Source organism: Meles meles, chromosome 3, assembly GCF_922984935.1.
Source record: "Meles meles chromosome 3, mMelMel3.1 paternal haplotype, whole genome shotgun sequence".
Taxonomy (NCBI): domain Eukaryota; kingdom Metazoa; phylum Chordata; class Mammalia; order Carnivora; family Mustelidae; genus Meles; species Meles meles.
The window spans coordinates 142,106,518-142,126,587 of NC_060068.1; the positions used below are offsets into that span (position 1 = coordinate 142,106,518).

At 50.0% G+C, this 20,070-nt stretch overlaps 2 protein-coding genes across 7 annotated transcripts in view; one reads left to right on the top strand and one right to left on the bottom strand.

Moving 5' to 3' along the window:
* Positions 1-8,194, top strand: part of PDE6A (phosphodiesterase 6A) — a 51,925-nt gene extending 43,731 nt beyond the window's left edge. For 2 of the 4 annotated variants that reach the window (XM_046000841.1, XM_046000842.1), the window contains 5 exons: positions 1,838-1,901; positions 2,174-2,248; positions 3,654-3,737; positions 5,325-5,472; positions 7,536-8,194. In XM_046000841.1, the coding sequence (XP_045856797.1) occupies positions 1,838-1,901; positions 2,174-2,248; positions 3,654-3,737; positions 5,325-5,472; positions 7,536-7,615 (451 nt within the window). In that variant the 3' untranslated portion in view covers positions 7,616-8,194. Of the gene's footprint in view, positions 1-1,837; positions 1,902-2,173; positions 2,249-3,653; positions 3,738-5,324; positions 6,348-7,535 lie in introns of those variants that run through there. The other 2 variants (XM_046000840.1, XM_046000843.1) reach the window with 1 other exon arrangement.
* Positions 8,195-13,154: 4,960 nt separating this feature from the next.
* PPARGC1B (PPARG coactivator 1 beta) overlaps positions 13,155-20,070 on the bottom strand; it is a 109,435-nt gene continuing 102,519 nt past the window's right edge. For all 3 annotated transcript variants that reach the window (XM_045999253.1, XM_045999251.1, XM_045999252.1), the window contains exon 12: positions 13,155-19,382. In XM_045999253.1, coding sequence (XP_045855209.1) covers positions 19,282-19,382 — 101 coding nt within the window. In that variant the 3' untranslated portion in view covers positions 13,155-19,281. The remainder of the gene's footprint in view (positions 19,383-20,070) is intronic.

Sequence of the window (20,070 nt, forward strand, 5' to 3'; positions counted from 1 at the left end):
TTGTGTGCTTGGCCAGATAGCCATTTGCTCAGTTTATTTGATGGTAACGGGTCTATGACACTTGATACGAAACAGAGGGCACGTGTTTTGAAGCTATATTACAAAGCATGAAGGTGTTTTGCAAGAACTGTATGCATTTCTGAAAGCTTATTTACTCAAAGAATCCCCCATATTTCTGAGGGTTTACTTAGTGAGAGGTAACAACAGCCTGTTACTCTTTCGTGAATAACTCTTTATTGAAGTAGAGTCAACACACCATGTTACACTGGTTTCAGGTGCACGACATTGTGATTAGACAATTCCGTAGGTTTCGCTGTGCTCACCGCAAGTGTCGCTCCCATCTGTCACATCTGACACTGTCACAATACCGCTGAGTGTATTCCCTATGCTGTGCCTTTCGCCCTCCTGACGTATTCATCCCCTCAGTAGTCTGTCTCTCCCATTCCCCTTCCCCACTTTTGCTCATTCCCTCAGCCCCTCTCCTCCGGCGACACCCACTTTGTTCCCTGAGTAATTCCGAAGGCTTCCCAGACCAGCTTATATAAATTTTGCCAGATACAGCTGGTTAACTATAAAATCATCCAAATAGCAAGGCCCCCAGCCTTCTCCAACTATGCCCTCTCCCCAGCCCCTGCCCACCTGCCTCACCAAATCAGGCGGAGCCCACCCAGGTGGCTTGCCCCGGACAATCCCCTCCTTCCTTCCCACCCCCTCCGTTCTGCTCCGTTCTCCAGGTACTGCCAGATTGCTTTCCTGCAGCATAGCTCTAAAGAGGTCATGCCCGGGTCCTCAACCTTCAATAGCTCTCCACGGCTCCTCGGATACAGTTTCCACTTCCCAGCTTGGAAGGTCACGTTCACACCACACGAGCCTGGATTCCCATCTTGGACATGCATGCCACCGTGCTCCCAAGTCTGAAACACCCTCTCCAACGCCCCCTCCCCTCCAGTTCTTTGTCCCTGTCCCCTCCTTTTCTGTCTTCGACTGTACCTATCTAGGTAATAATACCTGTCTTACCTTCTTCCTATTATTGTGAAACCGCTTTTAGAGTTTATCTTTCCATCCTTTCTGTCCCCAATTCCTCCCTCTACTTCTTCATGCAAGGCTTCCGGAAATGACTGACGTGGTCCTTCTTTTTCCGTGCATTTTTAATGGGGGTGATATTACACCCTGCCGTGGGCAAAAAGCAGTTCCTGGAGATGGAGCAAAAAGCCTTAGGTATCACAGTGACCAGCGGCCCTCCAAACAGATACACAGCGTTGTCTACGATATTAAGATTTCATGGTGGACTGATTACAGAAAACACGTGTATAGAGGCTGTTTGATGTGGAAAGTGGAGGACGATGAGATAAAGCTTGAGAAACACTGGTCTCCGCTAGGCAGGAGAGAAGTGCTCTGAAGAGGTGCTGAGATTGAAATGAAATCTATGTTTCAAAGTACCTAGAACAGTGCATGTCACTTAAGAAAAACCCAACAGACGTTCGCGATTATCACCAGTATTTATCATGCACACACTATGTCCGAACCCTCTGCGAAGATTTTTACATGCTTTATCTCATTTAATCTTGCCTCCATTTCATGAGGAAAGTACCATTATTATTACAGATAAGGAAACTGAGGTTTACAGAGGTTGGTTTAATTGCCCCACGCCAAACTAACTGGCAACTGACAGAGGCAGGATTTTAACCTCCGTCTGACTTGAAAGCCCGACCTCCAGATGCATGCAGCAGTGGCCCCTCCTTGCAACGTGGTGCAGAGAAAGGAGAGAGAGTTGGAATTAACCAGCCCCTGCAGCCTTCATTAGCTCCGGGCTGATGGATGGTGTCCTTATGTGCAGGGCCATGATGATGACCGCCTGTGATCTCTCAGCCATCACCAAACCCTGGGAGGTGCAGAGTAAGGTATGGAGCCCTCCTGATCTGAGAGGACGGGAGTCCCACCATCGTGACAGCAGCTGATTCTGCTTGGACTTCCAGCTCCAGAAGCAGCCCACCTTTATCTCATCTGCTGAGACACCGAGACCACTTTAGTGATGACAACAAAGCGGGCAGTGAGGCAGGGGTGGGGGTTAACTTTTTACTGAGCTGGAAAGCCAGGAAGGGTGGGAGCAAAGGTAGAAAGATCTGGGCTGGGGCTTGACTTGGGGGGTGCGGGGGGTGTGTGCCTTTTGCAGGTAGCTCTGCTGGTTGCTGCCGAATTCTGGGAACAAGGTGACCTTGAGCGTACGGTGCTGCAGCAGAACCCCATTGTGAGTAATGGGGGAGTGTGGGGGGGACATCAGCCTGATGTTGGGTGTGTGTGATCTTATCCTGATAGACAGGCGTGCCTCGACATAGGCATGTTTGATCTTTCCGCAGAGACGATCTTTTCCTAAAGCACTGGTTCTTAAAGTGTGGTCCCCAGACTACCATCAACTTCATTACTTGCGAACTTATTAGAAATGGGAATTCTCGGCTAAACAGAGGCAGACAAGGGGACCCCAAAATAGATTTCCTCCCGGTTCCAACAGTCTAGGGGGCCATGCCCCCAGGCCCTGTTGTACTAGTACGGAGCATATGACTGGAAGACTCTGGCAAGCTGAACCCCACCAATGTTGAAAGTAGGCTTGGCTAGAAGAGTCACCAAGACGGGGAGGCCAGTGAGAGGTTCACTAAGGCCCTGAGCAAGGACAGGGCTGGGAAGCAGAGGTAGGGTAGGAGGGCACGACATTGTGGGAACAAAGCCATTGATCGAGATGGGGATGGGTAAAGCCTGGGGCAGTGCTGAGGATGTGGGGGCCCCCACGTGGGGGCCCAAGGGAGGGCACAGGCAGTGAGGGGTGTGTAAGCCCAAGTGCAAGGGAGGAGGGACCTCCCAACCTGAATAGCAGGGAGCCACGGATTTGGATATCTCTTCTTTCTTTTCCGCATTTTAAACACATAGAGGCTCCAGTGGACGAACACCAGAGACCCACCAGCCAGGTTCCACCACAATCACTAGTGACAGCCATTCTTGTTTTATCTAACCGCCACCCTCAGGCATTTTCTTATCTCTTGGTTGGAATATTTTAAAATAAATTCCAGATGTTGTCATTTTTTCCATAAAGATGTTAGTATGGGTCTCTTCAGAGATAAGAAAAACACGCAGCCTGCACATGGGCACACACACACCAAATACCAGTGTGACGCTCACAAAATCGGTCATAATTCTTTATTATCATCTCGTCCTCAATCTCTGCTCACTTCCCTGATTGAGCGAGAAAAATAATTAGGTTCATTTTTTTCAAATCAGGGTCCAGTCATGGACCACACTTCTGGTTGTTCTGCCTCTTGAGTCTCTTTCCATACACAGCAGTTTTCTCCTGTTTTTTTTTTTTTTTTTTTTCCTTTTTATCTGCCATGTACTTATTTATTGAGACCATGGGCCTTCTGTTGTGTAGTTTCCCACATTCTGGACTCAGCTGACTGCGCCCTCATGGTGTTATTTAATATGTTCCTTTATCCCTGTATTTCCTGCAAACCGCCAGTCAGATCTGGAAACTTGATGCGTTCAGGTTGTGTTGGGTTTTTTGGTTTTGTCTTAATACAAGAATGCTTCCTAGGCAGGGTGGGTCCCTTTTACTGCATCATGCCAGGGGGAGCCTGGTACAGTTAACTCTTTCTCGCCCATGACAGCCCATGATGGATAGAAACAAGGCAGATGAACTCCCCAAGCTTCAGGTTGGCTTCATTGACTTTGTTTGCACCTTTGTCTACAAGGTAGGTCTACAAGGTGGGCGTTCTTGGGCCCAACAAGGTGTCTTTGATAAACCCGGGATTCCCAAACACTATTAGGAATCCTAAACCCTTTGCAAGTGACTGGTAGGTGTTTACAAAGAGCTTTTCTCATCTTTGGTCCTCAGTCCAGCCCGATGGGGTACTGAGTGATCACCTACCCAGGCTAGATCCTGGAGCTTCACATACTCTAGTTGCCCAACACCACAGGGACAGATGACTAAATGTGGCTTCAGATGGGAAAGGGGGAGGCATATCAGTTATAGACCCTCCTAACTTCCCTAGCTGGTGGAAACGTAATAGGTTAAGGTAGACCAGTTGTCAAAGAAACAGCTGGAATTTCTTTGAGCTCTTGCTCAGAGAAAACCCACTGAAAACCCATTGCTCCCATCTCCGTGGGACTTGTGCTACCATCAACCTCCCATTTGTTATTTTTATTTTGGTCGTGTGTAACCTGAGGAGGCAGAGGCCGTACCTGAGAAATGACAGGGCTAGCATCATGGGAGTCAGCTAGGAGCTGGGACTAGAGCCAGGACACTTGATCCCTAGTCCAGGACTCTCTCTATTGTGCTAGGGAGGACTGGTGTGTCTCTGCTATACCATGGCTAATTGGGATCCTCAGAGCAACAGGGCAGCGTAACCGTACTCCCCACTGTCACTGGCAAGATTACTAAACCAGGTAGGCGAGGCCGAGTGCCCCCTACATGCACAGTCACAACCCTGTGAGGTCCTGACTTTACGTACTGTCCTGACTTTATGGCTGATGCTGAGCTCTGTAGGTCGCCTCTCCACGGTCACACAGCTTGTGGAAGAGCTAGGTCCAAAGCCAAGCAGCTCTGAGCACAGCCGGCTCTGCCTGGAACTCTGCAGTGGGTCCTGGATTCGCCATTCTCACCTTATACTAATCGACTCCATCAACCTCCATCTTGATTTCTTCCCTGAAAATCTAGGAGGGAGGCATCCTGTTTCCCCCTCCCAGGCATTTCTGGGGATCCAAGGAGAGAAAGCGCTTCATAAACTACAGTGTGCTGGGCTCAAAGGCATTATTTGTATTCTTGGAGTTAAGAGGCCTTAATAATCCCCTTCACAAACCCGTTTCTCTCAGCAAGTGTTTCCTGGTGTCTTTAGGCCCCAGACCCTGTGCTGGGCCAGGGCCACTCCAGTGAGCAGGGCGCCGCTGACCCTGCCCTCTCCAAGGCCACAGCCCGGGGGAGGACACAGGCAGAGGGAGTCGTTAGGACAAAGTGAGACGCGGAAGAGAGGCTTTGGGAGATTCTAACAGAAGACTCTACTTACCCAGACGGTTCACAGTGGTGAAGGGACGAGGGCAGCGGCTCTGGAAGGGTTGGGAAGCCATGGGAAGCAGTCTGCACTTCGTCCTGAGGGACAGGGGCTGCCCCAGGAGGGTTTTCAGCGGGAGAGGGCTAGCTGGGCTTTTGCTGACTGCAGGCCCCACAGCGTCAGCACCAAACCATGGGGTGACGGGTAGCCCCTCAGCGTTCTCAGCCTCACCTCGCCCTTGTAGTGGACCCCGGGGCGGGGCCCCTGCACCAGAGGCTCTCTCTCTTCCAGGAATTCTCGCGTTTCCACGAGGAGATCACTCCCATGCTGGACGGGATCACCAACAACCGCAAGGAGTGGAAGACGCTCGCGGATGAATACGACGCCAAGATGAAGGCCCTAGAGGAGGAGAAGCAGAAGCAGGAGGCAGCCAAGCAAGGTCTGAGGGCACACGGAGCCCTCCCAGCGTGCCTGGCCTGGGTCCCAAGCCCCGTCTGTGTGGTCCCATTCAGGCCTCCCCACCCCCCGTTAGTGCCCTTGTTCTGCCTATGAGGGGGTGCTGAGGCTCGCTGAGGTCAAGTGCCAAGGCCAAGCCACAGTCAGCAGAAGAGCCTCGTTCGAAAGCCTGAGACTCCCAGTAAGGGTCCCCGACTCTCCCCCAGCCGATGTAGGGCAGATTCCAGTTCCAGGGCTGTGCGCATGGAGCCCAACCTGGGGCAAAGGAGAAAACCTAGAATTACTGTTTGAAGGAATTGGAGGGTCTGTATTTCTGGCCTTTTGTCTGGTGTTTGAATGCTGTCTATACTATTGTGAGCCTTTGTTTGCACACTACCAGTGACGGGGGGCTCACTACCGTACATGACATTCTCACTCAGTACCACTGTTAGAAAGCTCTTCCCTAAACAGCAGTTCTTCTCCCTGGTAAAACCTCCGCCTAGCGGCCTAGTCCCGCCTTCAGGAACCAAAGGGGATTTGTTTGCTCCCACGGTTCCTGACTGACAGCACACTCTTCTTCCCTCCAGTCCTTTCTTTTGCGGGTTGTATGAGTCCAGTTTCCTGACAGGACATGACTTGTAGTCCTGACCCCGATCGGACTGCCTGCCTCTGCACACCTGCCCTCTACCCTTGTTCTTAACACAGACCCCATCTTGGCTTCAGCTCTGCTTGGGCATCATGGGGTGACTCTAAAACCGGTGGCTGCAAACATGGGGCTACCGTTGATATTTCGCACAGCCCCAGGGAGTCCTGATACGACACTCATTGTAGATTTGGGGTTTTTTAAAAAGATTTATTTTATTTTAGAGAGAGAGAGAGTGTGTGTGTAAGCAGGGGGAGGGGCAGCGGGAGAGGGAGAGAGAGAACCCCAGACTCTGTGCTGAACATGGAGCCTAATGCCGGGCTCGATCTCACAACCCTGAGATCCCGACCTGAGCTGATTCCAAGAGCCAGAGGCGCCACCCAGGCGCCCCCTAGTCATCATAGATTTGTATGGTAATTAATTTTCCAGAGATGGCAGAAAGCGTCCTGAGAAAGATGCATTTCTTTCTAATTTACTAATTGTCGTTTGGGTTAGTGGCAGGTCTGTGCAGATGTGTAGACTGCGGGTATCTTTTGACCTGCATTCTTTCTTTCTAAGATTTCATTTATTTGTCAGAGAGAGAGAGAGAGAGAGAGAACACAAGTAGGGGGAGCAGCAGGCAGAGGGAGAGGGAGAAGCAGATTCCATGTTGAGCAAGGAGCCCAATTCCAGTCTCGATCCCAGGACCCTGGGATCATGACCTGAGCCAAAGGTAGATGCTTAACCCACTGAGCCACCCAGGCATCCCTGGCCTGCATTCTTTTAATGTGAATTTGCTGTCCATGTTTTAAAGCTAGGATATTTCAAATTTTTAAAAAACCAGTCTAGATTTCTAGCATTTCTTCTTTGAAAGGTCAGTATTCGAGGAGGACTGGGTGGCTTAGTCAGTTAAGCATCTACTTTTAGCTCAGGTCATGATCCCAGAGTCCTGGGATCAAGTCCCTCATTGGGCTCCCTGCTCAGCAGGAAATCTGCTTCTCCCTGTCTGCTGCTTCCCTGCTTGTGCTCTCTCTCTCTCTCTGAAAAATAAATAAGATGTAAATTAATTAATCAATTGATTAAATTAAAAAATAAAATGTCAGTATTCGGCCACACCAGTCTGCATTTCTACAGGACAACAAGGAGCTGGAGCTGAGTGGCAACTGCACCCTTCAGACAGGACGGGATCTCTCCAGTTTGCCCCAGTCTCCAGCACTCCCTGTTGTCTCCCAGACAGTAGTGACCAGTGCTGGTTGCCGTTTACATTAAATTGGGCTTCTTATTCTATTTCCTATTCGTGGTTTCTCTTGGTTTCCTTTCTGCCTGTGTGATTATTTGTGGGCCTCAGAAAGCCCCTGAGTTTGCAACTCTTGGTCTAAACCAGGGCGAAGGGGAAGTGTATGGTAGCCTCCTCTCACCTGGTGGGTCCTCTTTCCTGTCTGCAGCCGCTGCGGGAAATCAGCCGGGTGGCAACTCTGGCCCAGCAGGGGGCGCACCTGCATCCAAGTCCTGCTGTATCCAGTAACCCGGACCAGCATCCAGGGAACGGCACGGCACCAACCTTCTGGAAAGAGATTACCCAAGCCCGCGGAAAACCAAAACCCTGCTTGCAAAGTAAAAGCATAATAGGATTTGAAAGCTGGAAGATAATTTAGCTTACATCCTATCTAGGGTTGTTCACACATTTTTTTCAGTTTTAATAATTTTGATCATTTTATTGAGCTAAAACCCACCAGCTAGCCAGCAGAGACATCAATTAAGCATTTCATTAAGGCCATACTCACCTGCTTGCTTAGAATCATTTTCTTTCTTATACTTTTAGTGTATGTTTTCTTAGAACACTTGTCAAGCATCCTCAAAAGTAGAGAACTGTACAACCAGTCCCTCCCTCCTCATCACCCAGGTTCCAGTATTAAGATTTTGCCACATTTGCTCCATCCATCCTTTTACCTTTCTTTCGCACCTTTTTCCTCTTAGCTGAAGTATTTTTCTTTATTAAATTGATGGTCTTTTCTCTTAATCTCCCGATTAATCAAACTGAGGGTTGCTGGGGGGGGGGTAGGGATAGGGTGGTTGGGTTATGGACATTGGGGAGGTTACGTGCTATGGTGAGTGTCGTGAAATGTGTAAGCCTGATGATTCACAGACCTGTACCCCTGGGGCAAAGAATACATTATATGTTAATAAAAAATGAAAATAAAATTGATGGTCTTTTTCTTTTTTTTTTTAATTTTTTTTTCCATTTTATTTATTTTTTCAGCGTAACAGTATTCATTCTTTTTGCACAACACCCAGTGCTCCATGCAAAACGTGCCCTCCCCATTACCCACCACCTGTTCCCCCAACCTCCCACCCCTGACCCTTCAAAACCCTCAGGTTGCCCCAACCTCCCACCCCTGACCCTTCAAAACCCTCAGGTTGTTTTTCAGAGTCCATAGTCTCTTATGGTTCGCCTCCCCTCCCCAATGTCCTTAGCCCGCTCCCCCTCTCCCAATCCCACCTCCCTCCAGCAACCCCCAGTTTGTTTTGTGAGATTAAGAGTCATTTATGGTGGTCTTTTTCTTTTTTTAAGTGTATTTATTGAGTGACATTATCTCTACACCCAACGTGGGGCTCAAACTCACTACCCTGAGATCGAGAATCGCATGCTCTTCCCCAAAGGAGCCAGCCAGGTGCCCTTTAGCTGAAGTATTTACAAGCACGTTTCAGACCTATCCTCTCACTCCTCCATTACATGTCTTTAAAAACATCTGGGTGTTTTCTAATATAACCACATCATGATCACACGCAGCAAATGAACACGTCACATCTAGTCGTGGCAGAGGCTGTGATGAGCTGTACAGACACTTTCCTGAAGAGTAAAGGATTTGCGGTCCTGCAGCTCTTGGTGCTGTCCCACCTCAGACATGACCTCAGCTGCAGGGAGACACTTTGCCCAAGGTCACTCCCAGAATGGCCTCCACACAAGGACAGGGCCATACCAGGTATTAAGGTGTGGCAAAGGGCCCTTCTAGCCCCAGGACTAGATCCTCGTGGGATCACCAAGGCCGCCACCAGAGCTCCATCACAGCTCAGCTTCTCCCTCTGCCCTTTTCTACTCCCTTCCCTTCCCAGGGTGTTGGTCCCACTCCTTAATAAACACTTTGCAGACCAAGACCACCACAGAGGATCCTTTCTGGGGAGCCCAACTGGGGACATCTGTCCTTCATCGCCTCACCCCTACAAGTTGCAAAAGTGTCCAAATTAATTGGTTTGCTTGAATATAACCCAAATGAGTTTCACCCTTTAACTGGTTATGTCTCTTAAGCCTCTTTCAACCTACAAAAGCACTCCCTTCTTTTTCCTTTGCCAATGACTTACTGCGAAAACAGAGTCAGCTGTCCCATAATTCTGGATTTACCCGTCTGCCTCCTTGTGCTGGTGTCTGACATGCTCCTCTGTCCCCAGTTCTTCTCGAGGTGGGCGGTAGCTCTAGAACTTCTCTTCCTCCCAGAGAGAACATATCAAAGCAGAAGCTAATGTGTTAAAACACTGGCTTGCAGGAGGGGACCAAAAGGTTTCTCCAAACTCCATGTAAACCAGGGATCGCCTCTAACCTCCCTTTCTACATAAATGAGTGGCGGCCAGTGAAGGGATGAGTTGGGCCAGGCTCGTCGCGCAGTTCCCTGGCTTCCGTCCAGACAGCCGAAGTCAGAGAACACAGTGTACCCAGCACATGGCCCTGTGACAGCCATGGCTCATCACTCCCGGCTCCTGGCACACGAGCCCTGCCCATGTTTGCAGGCCGGGATGGCACTAAGAAGCTGGGTCTGGAACCCTCATCTTTTAACTCTTGAGTTAGATATTCTGCCCTCCTGAAATTGACGCTCTCAGTCTTTAAACAGAGACATGTCCCCAAGCCTGCCACACGTAGCAGTTATGTGGCAGAGTAAAGAACAGAGGTAAATGTCACTCAGGAACATACAGATGCTGGTCCTGGCTCCATTCCCTGAGCAGGTTCTCTCTGCTCTCCCCAGTCCTCAGCCTTCCCCATCTGTCACACAAGAGTCACAGTCCCTGCTATGCCGCTCACCAGGCTATGGTTAGCACCAGAAAGACCGTGCAGGAGGATAGAAGCTTCCATTAATTAAGCACCTTCCAAGATGTCCAACGTACTGTTCACGACCTAATTTCACCCTCACAATCCTACGGGGTCGAAACTACCACTAGCCCCATTTATCACATCTGTACGAGACTCAAGTTAGGAAAGCTGCCTGAGGACACCAAGCTGGTAAGTGGAGTCAAGACTCAAAGCCAAACAGCTTGACAGAGACCCCTGGCTTGTCACCATTGTCCCTGCACCATAGTGCTTCTGAGAACCAGCTTTGTTTTAGAACATAAAGGACCTCTAAGCAGATCATCTCGTTTCATACTCAGGGAAACCAGGGGCCAAAGAGATGACTTAACGCAAGTTCGCACAATACAGGAGTGGCGGAGTTGGTCTCAAACACGGGTCTCGAGCCTCCAAATCTCCCACATCATTGACTGCATCTTTGAAGGGATTATTTCCGTGACTCCGTGGCTTGGCTGCCTCCCTAGCCGTGTCCAGTCATCAGGCCACGGATAGGATCCATTCACTCATCCATTCAGGAATTCCTGAGCAATAGGGCTGGGCAGCCCGCCATGAACAGAGAAACAGCCCTGCTTTCCTGGACTTTACCATCAAGCAAGGCGGTGACAGAAACTGTGCAACCAGTCCCATGGATAACCTCTCTAAACACTAGCCCAAGTCACAGCACCCTGCTGCCCAGCGGAAACATCCCCGTTCATCCACATAGGAACTATCATGACAGGCTCCTCTCCAACGGCAGAAATCCAAACTGTTTCCAGACAGGGAAAATAAATCACCAGAAAACGAGAGCGAGTTTATGCAGGAAATCAACAACTTGAAAACAGCTTGCATAGAACACAGAAAGGAACGGCTTATTGTACTTGTTCTTGTGTGTCTATGATTTTCTTCACCAATGTTTCCACCCTTTGTGGGCACATGGAGATCCGTGGGGCTCTTGCCCTCAGACAGCACCTAGAAAATAAAGCTAAAGCAGCTTTAAGGCAAAATAAAGGCTAAACTGCGAGAACCTGAAGCCAAGGAAATGACACCACGTCCAAGACAGACAGTCCCGTCTTCACTTCTGCTGGGGATAAGAGGGCACAGGAAAACAGCTCAAAGGCACGCACATGCAGCACACAGTTCAGGTCTGTTCTTCAGACCCTCTGGCCAGAAACGGTTTTTTTGTGTGTGTGGGTTTGTTTTGGTTTTTTTTTTTTTGAGGACCAGAAACTGTTTTGCAGTTGTCAGTTGGTGAGTGTTTTTGCTTGAAAACATGTCAAAATATCACTTTCTGCATGTTTATTTAGTGCGCTCCTGTGAAAAAGGCAATGTAGCCAGACAAGGAAGTCCTTGTGCAGAAAGCGAGAGAATTTTCGAAAAGTCATGACGAGAAGCTGGTCATGAACGGCTGCTCTGTCTGACTGGTTCATGATCTCCATGCAATATGACAGAAGGAAGGAAGAGGGAGCTCAGAGGGCTGGCGGGGTGGGGGTGGGGGGGATGCTGCAGGGCCCACCTGGACCAGGCTTTTCTCCAGGAAAGGGAGCCCAAAACCGGAATCCTTTTCCCACTTAGTGGGCGGGGTGTCCCTCAGCAAACACGTCGACAAATAAAGACACACCGGGATGGGGCTGTGGGTGGTATTTTCTTTTTTAATCTCCATAGTGTATTTGTTAAGTTTATTTATAAGCAGATCACTTCACTATTTACAGTACATGAGCATAGAGATTCTACAGTTTTTGTGATGTAAACAATAACCCCACAGTAGGAGTCTGAGGAAAGAAGCCAGTTCTGAAGTATTTACAGACGTTAAAATAGAACTTTATACTCACGGAATAATAATACATAGAGCAATTTGGTTAAATTATCTATGAAACTATAGAATCTGACAATGTACAAATACAGGAAAACGGTTTCTTATTTAGAAGGTAAGACAGATAAATCACACCAGAAATAAAATAGGGACGATGACAACCACAATAATTAAAAGCAAAGAAGGTGTCTTCCTTGCCTGTTACAGATAAAGTATTTATATAAATAAGGACACAACCCAACAAAATGGAAAAAATATATAAAAATCCTCTACCAATTAAAAAAAATAGCAAAACTAAAAACTCGATTCTCAGTCATTAGCAGTGTCCTTTAAAAAATTAAAATTTAGCTTTCTATTATAAATAACAAAGCAGATGTGTCCCTCTGTGTAGGTGAAATTCTTGCACCTTTCTCAAGAAATGCATCAATGTAATTCCACACATACACACAAACACAGGCACGCACACGAGCAGACAGACACACGTTCGCACGCACACACACACAGACACACACACACACACAGCCTTGCGCTCACGCACCCCAGGCTGTAGTTACCTTGTTGAGCTTCCCAATAAATAATGCCCCCTACAGTAGTACCCCTGGGGATGCCCAAACCAAACAAGTTTAGCCATTCCCTGGTTTGACCCTGTCCCAGAGCCGGGGAAAGCCCTGGCTTCCTATTGCTCAGAATTCTCTAGGCTGCAAGAGAAAGGGTTTGAGTCCAAGATTTGGAAATGCTGGAAGGGACCACAGGGACCACCTTGCCCAGTCGATTAAGGCTAGCTACAGACACCGTCTCTTTAGAAACCTGGGGTTGGAGAGAGGGGTCTTGTGTTGGTTCCAACCTTAGCAGCCGCCCCTGGAGGACACAGGTCCTCGAAGCCAATGCTAATACCGCGGCACGAGGAGGTGGGCGTGAATTCCCAGAGCAGGCTGCACTGAGGTGGACTTCTGCATGGTCGTCCTCCCCAGAGACCATCTGGAAATTCAGGCATCCGCCTCCCTGTTCCACTGACCACACTCCCCTTGAGATCTCCAACCTGTTTCCATCGGACTCAGAACGCCCCTCAAGAAACAAAGTTGGAAAGAGTTTATGACTTTTTATTCCTAACACAAAAACATTTGACAACATTTTTAAATACAAAATACAAAACCAAACCAAAAAAAAAAAAAAAAAACAAAAACAAAAACCAAACCTGTTTGGCTATTCAGTGGACCACATCAAAGGCCATGGCCAGGCCCCTTCCCCAATCCCTGGCCCCAGAATCCTCACACCTAACCTCTTTGCTCACCTCGAGGGTACGGTGCGGGCCACCTACCAGAGGTTCAGTTAACAAGGTCAGCAGCTGGGCTGCTAGTATTGCGGTTACAGTAAACCCCTCCTGGGCACCTCACACAGGGTCCATTCCTGTCTCCTCTGCCCACAGGGTAATTAGTGTGCTTCTCAGTCTATGCCAGTCTACTAACTGGTTGCTTCTGGAGTCTTCTGACTGGAGTTACACCAGATCCTAAGCACACAGATGATTCACTCAGGCCATGACATTTAATTCCCCAAACTGGTGCTGGTCAGCAAGGTGGCCAAAGGATTTATTTGCCTTCCATCTGGGTAGCTGGTGGATACAGTCTTTGGCCACTAGAGGGTGACCAGACGTTGATAAGGCAAAGTGCTGAGGCGGACGCTGACCAATCCCTTTACAAATCACCCAGGGGCAAGGCTGGCCAAGTGGGAAAGGAGGCTCTGTTGGGGTGCCTTGCAGGATCCTTTGACAAAACATACAGCACAGAGGGGGGTTTAGCTATAGAAACGTCTTTGAGGCATTGCTCTGCCCAGGGATGGACCACCTACAAAACCCTATTCTCCAAGCCCCCGGCTCGTGGAGCTGGGTTTCTATGCTGCTTCCAAAATCTGCAAGGCATCATCTGGAAGAACCGGAATTTCTGAAAATCTGTCCCCCGAGACCTCAAAGCCTCGGCCAGCACAGCTGGATTATTAAAGAAACGAAAAGCAAAAGCTGCCCTAAACATATGCAGCGTGATCAGTGCCTCCTGTTGCCCCATAGGTTTTACAATCATTTGAAGGAAATGTGTGAAAAGTGCCTAAGTGAAGCTGTTTTGAAAAAAACAAGTGTATTGCTAGTATCGTCTGAGAGCGAGAGAGAAACAGCCAAGCGGTCACAACATTCGGATTAAAAGCTGTTCGGTGGGGACGATGACAAGGCTAACGTGAGATGTGCAACCGCCACCTAGCCAAGCTGCGGTCGAACTTCTCACCATCCCCATGAGGAACTATGGCTTAGATCTGGCCTGGGGAGCTGGCCTCCTCATACAAGGGAACTCGGCCAGGACCGTGTGGGTTTGAACCTGCTGCTGGTTGGTGACCTTGCGGAGAACTCTCGCCCGGGACTGAAGCTGGACGCAGCCTGAGGATGAGATCGGTTTCACAGGGAAGTGACAGACTCCCGATGCTCCTGCGTGCGAACCCCAGGAGTTCGAAAGGGACCCTGGTATTCATTCAGTCCAACGCTCTCCTTCCTTAGTGGAGAGAACACAGGCCCCAGATCACATGGCAAGTGAGAAGTGTCAGGTTTCTCACTGAGATGGCTTATAGTTAGGAGACTTGCTCTGTAAACCCATTTCCGTCAGCTGGACTATTTTAGCTTTTTATACGTACGTAAAAATAGGTACCGAGATCTAAACTCACTGTTCCCTTTCTCGAGGGTCTCCAGGCTTGACTCTGCCACTATTTAGGAAGGGATCTCGCTCCCCTCTCTGACCAGCCCCCCTCCCAACCCCAGCCCAAGCCCTAGGAGAGCACCTCACACAGCCGAAGGAAACCCGTATTTGCCAGCGTAGAAACACGGAGCCAGGCTGAAATGTTGTGGTTTCTCAAAGTGCTTTTATTGGTTCAATGCAAAGTCAGCCTCTGCCTACTTCCTAGCATCCTTCAGCTGGCTCCCGGGGGTCCGCCCCCCACCCAGCGTCTGTTTTGGGCCAAGGGCATTTCTGTGGGTTTCCCAGACCCCGAGCTCCCCCTCCATTTACCCTGTGTACCTCTGGACTCCACACACCGCCCCGGATCCCACCTCTGTGGGCAAATCCCCCCAGGGACTTGGGGCCCAGCTTCAACATATTGCACAGAAGCACTAGCCGCTTGCTTTTCTGCCCCAGTGGGAAGGGGTGAGGGGGTCCCTCTTCTTTGGCCAACAAAACCATGAGGTTCATTTTATTTGCTTCTGTACAGCATCCCATTTCTTCCCTTAGTCCTATCTGAAGGTAACCACTGCATCCCAGATGCTAAAAAAAATACTACAGGTTTCTGACTCTATGAGTCAGAGCAACCTGCCATCTGGGATCTGTGCTCTCTCAGGCTCAGTTGAGATTTCAACAGAACCCAAGGCCTGGGGTGAGGTTCTCCCCATCCCTGCACAAGGATCACATTATCAAGGCCTTCCGTGCCATCTCCTCTCACCACCCGCACGTTGACCTCAGCGGGCAGGCTGCACATGCCTGGAAGAAACAGCTCTCAAAATTTCCGTCAGCACAGGTTCTATGCAATGAAAAGGCTTCTAAGTGCATCTCTTCCTACACCAGGACGTGGGTACCAAGTGTTTGCAGCTCAGAGCTCTCCTCCCTTCCTCCTCCTGCCCCCGAAGCCCCCCCACCTCCCGAGCACGGTCAGCACGCCACACCGCAAGGCCCCACAGCAGACGCGGACACCTGACTCGTGGCTCTTTGACTCAAAAGCTGTTTCCTGGATTGGGAGCAAGGCAAGGCATGATGGGCTAAGCGGGGGTGGGGTGGGGGCTTCTCTGCACTCCATCCACTCATATTCTTTACGTCTTTGATGCATTTTCCTTCGGTAACCAGAACCCCCAAGAGTGAGGATTCTGATTCAGCCTGGTACCGACTGAGGAAGGAGATGAAGAATTCCACTTAGCGGTTGGATCGGACATTTCTGGAAACACCAGCACGGCACAGAGATGGACAGTACAGCCTGGGCGGCTGTCAACACAGTCTACAGTAAGCTTTTATGGCAATCACATGTAAACATCATCCAGAGCAAATACTAGGACACAGCTACAGTGAGGTGGTTGCCAGTGGCAGCTGCTCCCTCTGGGTTCCTCCTTAATATGGTGGGCAAGAGAACAAGGTGGACTGCTTTTCCTGGAGAGACCCTGGAGTCTCCTTGGTTGTAATACACAGCACCGAATTGAGTCTTCCGGATAGAGGTTGTCGTAGGCTCGGTCAGTTTTTGAACTTGTAGCCTTGCAGGGATGGGATGGCAAGCAGAAAGTGCCTGGCGCTCTTGGCCCGCCGGCATCCTCTCCCCCTGCAGCCAGCCCTGACCTGAGGCACGGTGCCACCCGGTGCCAAGCTCGGATCTCTGCTCTGCTCTAGGGGCAGGGGCTAAGTAACTTCGAGTGCCCTGTATTCATCTGAAGTGGATGGGGAGCCTCGGCTGACCCAGAAGATGGGAGGAGAGACTGGTCTTCCACTAAAAATCTGCCTTTCTTTACCCTCCCGTACCACCTCCCCAGGGGAGAATCTCTGACCTAGGGCAAATCGAGGAAGAAGCAAGTAGGAGGGGCTTAGAGAACCTCTAGCCCAACTCCTTCTGCAACAGAGGGGAGGGGGACGGATTCTGTGACTTAGGTAAGACTCAGGGTCACAAAGTTCTTGGGGGAGCCAAGACTCCACGCAGCTCTCCAGACTCTGAATCTCGAGTTCCTTCCTACTGGCTTCCACAGGACGAACCCTCAGTGTACTCCTCAGTGCAAATCAGGACTTAGGAGAGGCAGCAGACAGATTTAAATTCTACTCTAGTGCATTCCATAACCATTTATTGTGTGCCTACTGTGTGCTAGGCAGTGAATAGCTATAAAAGGAATTTACAATGTTCAGGTCTGTGCTGTGGAAGTCCCTTTGTTTGGTTCATCCTCATAAACCCTACCTCCTTCAAACATTTCATATCTGCTATTCCGCTTGCTCCACACTCAAGTAGGGGTTATGTGTCACAGTATTATTGGGAGTCCCTGCCAGTGAATGGTTTTAGGGAAATTTTCTCTCATAGATCAGGACATGATAGACAGGGATGGGCAGCATGAATCCCAGCCACCATTTGGTTCTGTATGATAGAAACCTTTCGAAAGATCAGACCAGAATGTCAAATGATAAACTCTGATCCATTAGTAATGGCTGCCCAGAGCACTGTGCTCAGAGTTCTAAATGAACTCTCAAGCTCAAAGAACATGAGTTCTGTGGTTATGTGATTAGTTATGCCTGCCACTGGCCAAGGATGTGGAAGTAGTGGTACATGGGTCATGTATTTGCCATCTTGAGCTAGATACCACCTTTGCAGAAGCTAAGAGCTGGCAGGGAACCTTAGGGATCAACTTGCCTACTTTTCCCCCTCAGTCCATTTCACAGAAAAGAAGTGGGGGCCCAGGAGGGATATAAGGGAGCTCAAATTCCCTATTCCTTCTAAAGCCCGTTTCCTCCAGCCCTCTCCACGGGCTTGGAGTATGCACCTCCCAGGACATGCTCACTGGCCCAGCATTACTACTCAGGAATTTGATCACCTTAAAAATAACAGTAATAATCAACTACCAATTCTCAAAGTTCTAAGCCTGGCAGGAGCAACACACTGAAATTCAAATGAGTTAATTTCAAACATGTTTAAAGCAAGCAGAACTTTTCTCTTTCTTTTTAATACAGAAATTTCCCAAGGAACCCCGACATCTGAACAAGATGAAGTTGGAGCTGCTCTTTCTGAAGCAGCGGTCACGAGCTCATACCCTGCCTGTCCACACGTGCCCTCACAAATGGCCCCCAAGGCACCCGCAGAGCATCGCAGCTAGACATGGTTTGACATCACTCAAGAACACAAAACTTAAAGTAAAGCCCAATTAGAATGTTGTCTAAGTTGGAAAGGACCTTGGCGATTGTCTTATCCACCCCCGGTCCTCCCATGCCCCCGCCTCGCTCCCTCTGCCCCATGCTACCCAAACCACCCTACACGTGAAGGAATGGGAAAGATGAGCTGGTAGAGGACGATGGGTTCGTGGCTGGCCCCTGAAGGATGACTGTTCCCCAATCACCTGCCTGTGCCACTCCAGGTGTGTCACTAAAGCTCTGGTAGCATGTCCACAGGTGTAGGCAAACCACAGAACCCTCTAGATCAAGACGCACGCCGAGCCTAAACCTGCCTAATGCTGGCGAGCCAGCTGCTGACTTAACCCTCCAAGTAAGCCCAGGGGCCTCTAGCCTGTGGCCCAGCGTAGCTGGCCTCACCTCTACTAGCCCCTGGAACTGTGCCTTTTTACCCAAAGCTACTGCAGGAGCATGGGACCAGTAATCAGGAGGCCTAGGCTGGGTCACTGCTCTGCCTTGTCACTGGCCGTGGGACCTCAGGCAAGGCCCATCACCTCTTGGGGCACTGTCCGCCTCACCTGGAAAAGCAAGGATTAGGCAGCTCACCCCGCCTGCCTTATGAGGTCTGCCAGGATCCCAGCACTCCAGGCCAGGCCCAAGTTCTGAGCACCAGCTGGCGCCCAGTGAGGGTTCTGACTGGAACTGGACCTGTGCATGCTCAGTGAGACTCAGGGCAGAACTTGGCAGGCAAGTCCCAAAAGCCTCTCTCCACCGCTCCGAGTTATGGCTATAGGCCACACTGCCCTGGGGACCAACCCACCAGCCACCCAGCACCTCTAGGGCTTTCTGGCAGAGGGAGCAGAGCAGCTCAGTGGCAAACACCTCACAACAGTGCATAGTTAAAAAATCAAGGAAGCAATACAATAATCCCAGGCACAGTACGTCTGAGCCATAAATACATTATTTGAAGGATATACTTTTTTTTCTTCAATTAAAAATGAGCATATAATCCTGATTCTATTCACGAGTAACAATTTCATCATCACATACTACGGACAAGAAATGTTATGGTGAACACGGCTGCACGTCTACGAGAGAAGTTGGTCAGGGAGAGAAGGGACGTGGGGGACTGACCCAGCACTGGGGGGCGCGCCCGGGGCCACCCGCCGGAAGCGAGGACGCTACAGTGGCAGTGGGACGTCAACATCATGGAAACTCACAGACAGAAGCAGCTTTGTTCAATGTAAACATTGATTTTGTTTTTTTTTTTAAAAGGACAGCAGTTTCAAGTCTCTCTCTCTCTCTCTCATGCGCTCGCGCTCTGGCCTTCTCGTATACTTAATTTCTTTGAAAACGTAAACATATTGGAAGGGCCTTGTCTGAGGTATTGAGGTATTCCTCGAAGGTTAAGGCTGTTATCAATGCAGGCTCTGCTGGGCCTCCTTCAGCAAGCTGTCAAAATCCATGGCTTCGTACTTGTTTTTCATGGACGCACGGAGGGCCTCTTCTGAATTGGAATCTGGGCAGGGGGTGGAGGAGTCAAGGAGAGGGGAAGGCAGTGAGCAACTCAGAGAGGCTGGACGGTCAGAATATCTGCCACCAGGGTCAGCCCTGTGGAGCGTGAGTGGCCAAGGCCTCAGACAGCACCAGACAGCAAGCACTACCCCCTGCCAGCCGACCAGGACCCCTCTGCCCGGTCATCAGTGTCTTGGGGCTGCCCTGTTTCCAGAATGTGGTGGCCCCAACTAGCACGCCCTGGAGCTCCTCTCTGGCTCCGATATCCTATACATCTGTTTCCCTAAGAGCTTCCTGCCACTAGGAGACCACTGCCAGAGTCACATAAGGTGGCCTATGAAGCTAGGACGCCCTCATGGTGCAGAGATGGAACCAGAGCCCACGTGTGTGGACAGGCAGCCAGGTGCAACACCGCCTGGCCAGGGCCCTCTGCGTTTCCTCACCCTCAGCCCCATACTATGGAGGCCGTGTCAGATTCCCCTCTACAGAGCCTTCTCTCGTAAATAGTACGTGTCTGTCCTTCTTCACTAACTCGTCCCCCAGTGGTGAGGGGTGGGGTGACAATATCATTTCGCTGTGGCCCATGAACTGACAAGGCTGCCTGCTGCCTGATGGGGCCACCGAGGAATGCCCCCGAAAAGCAGCAGGGCAGCCACGGGCCCTGTGAGGTCAGAGAGACAGTTAATCTGGTT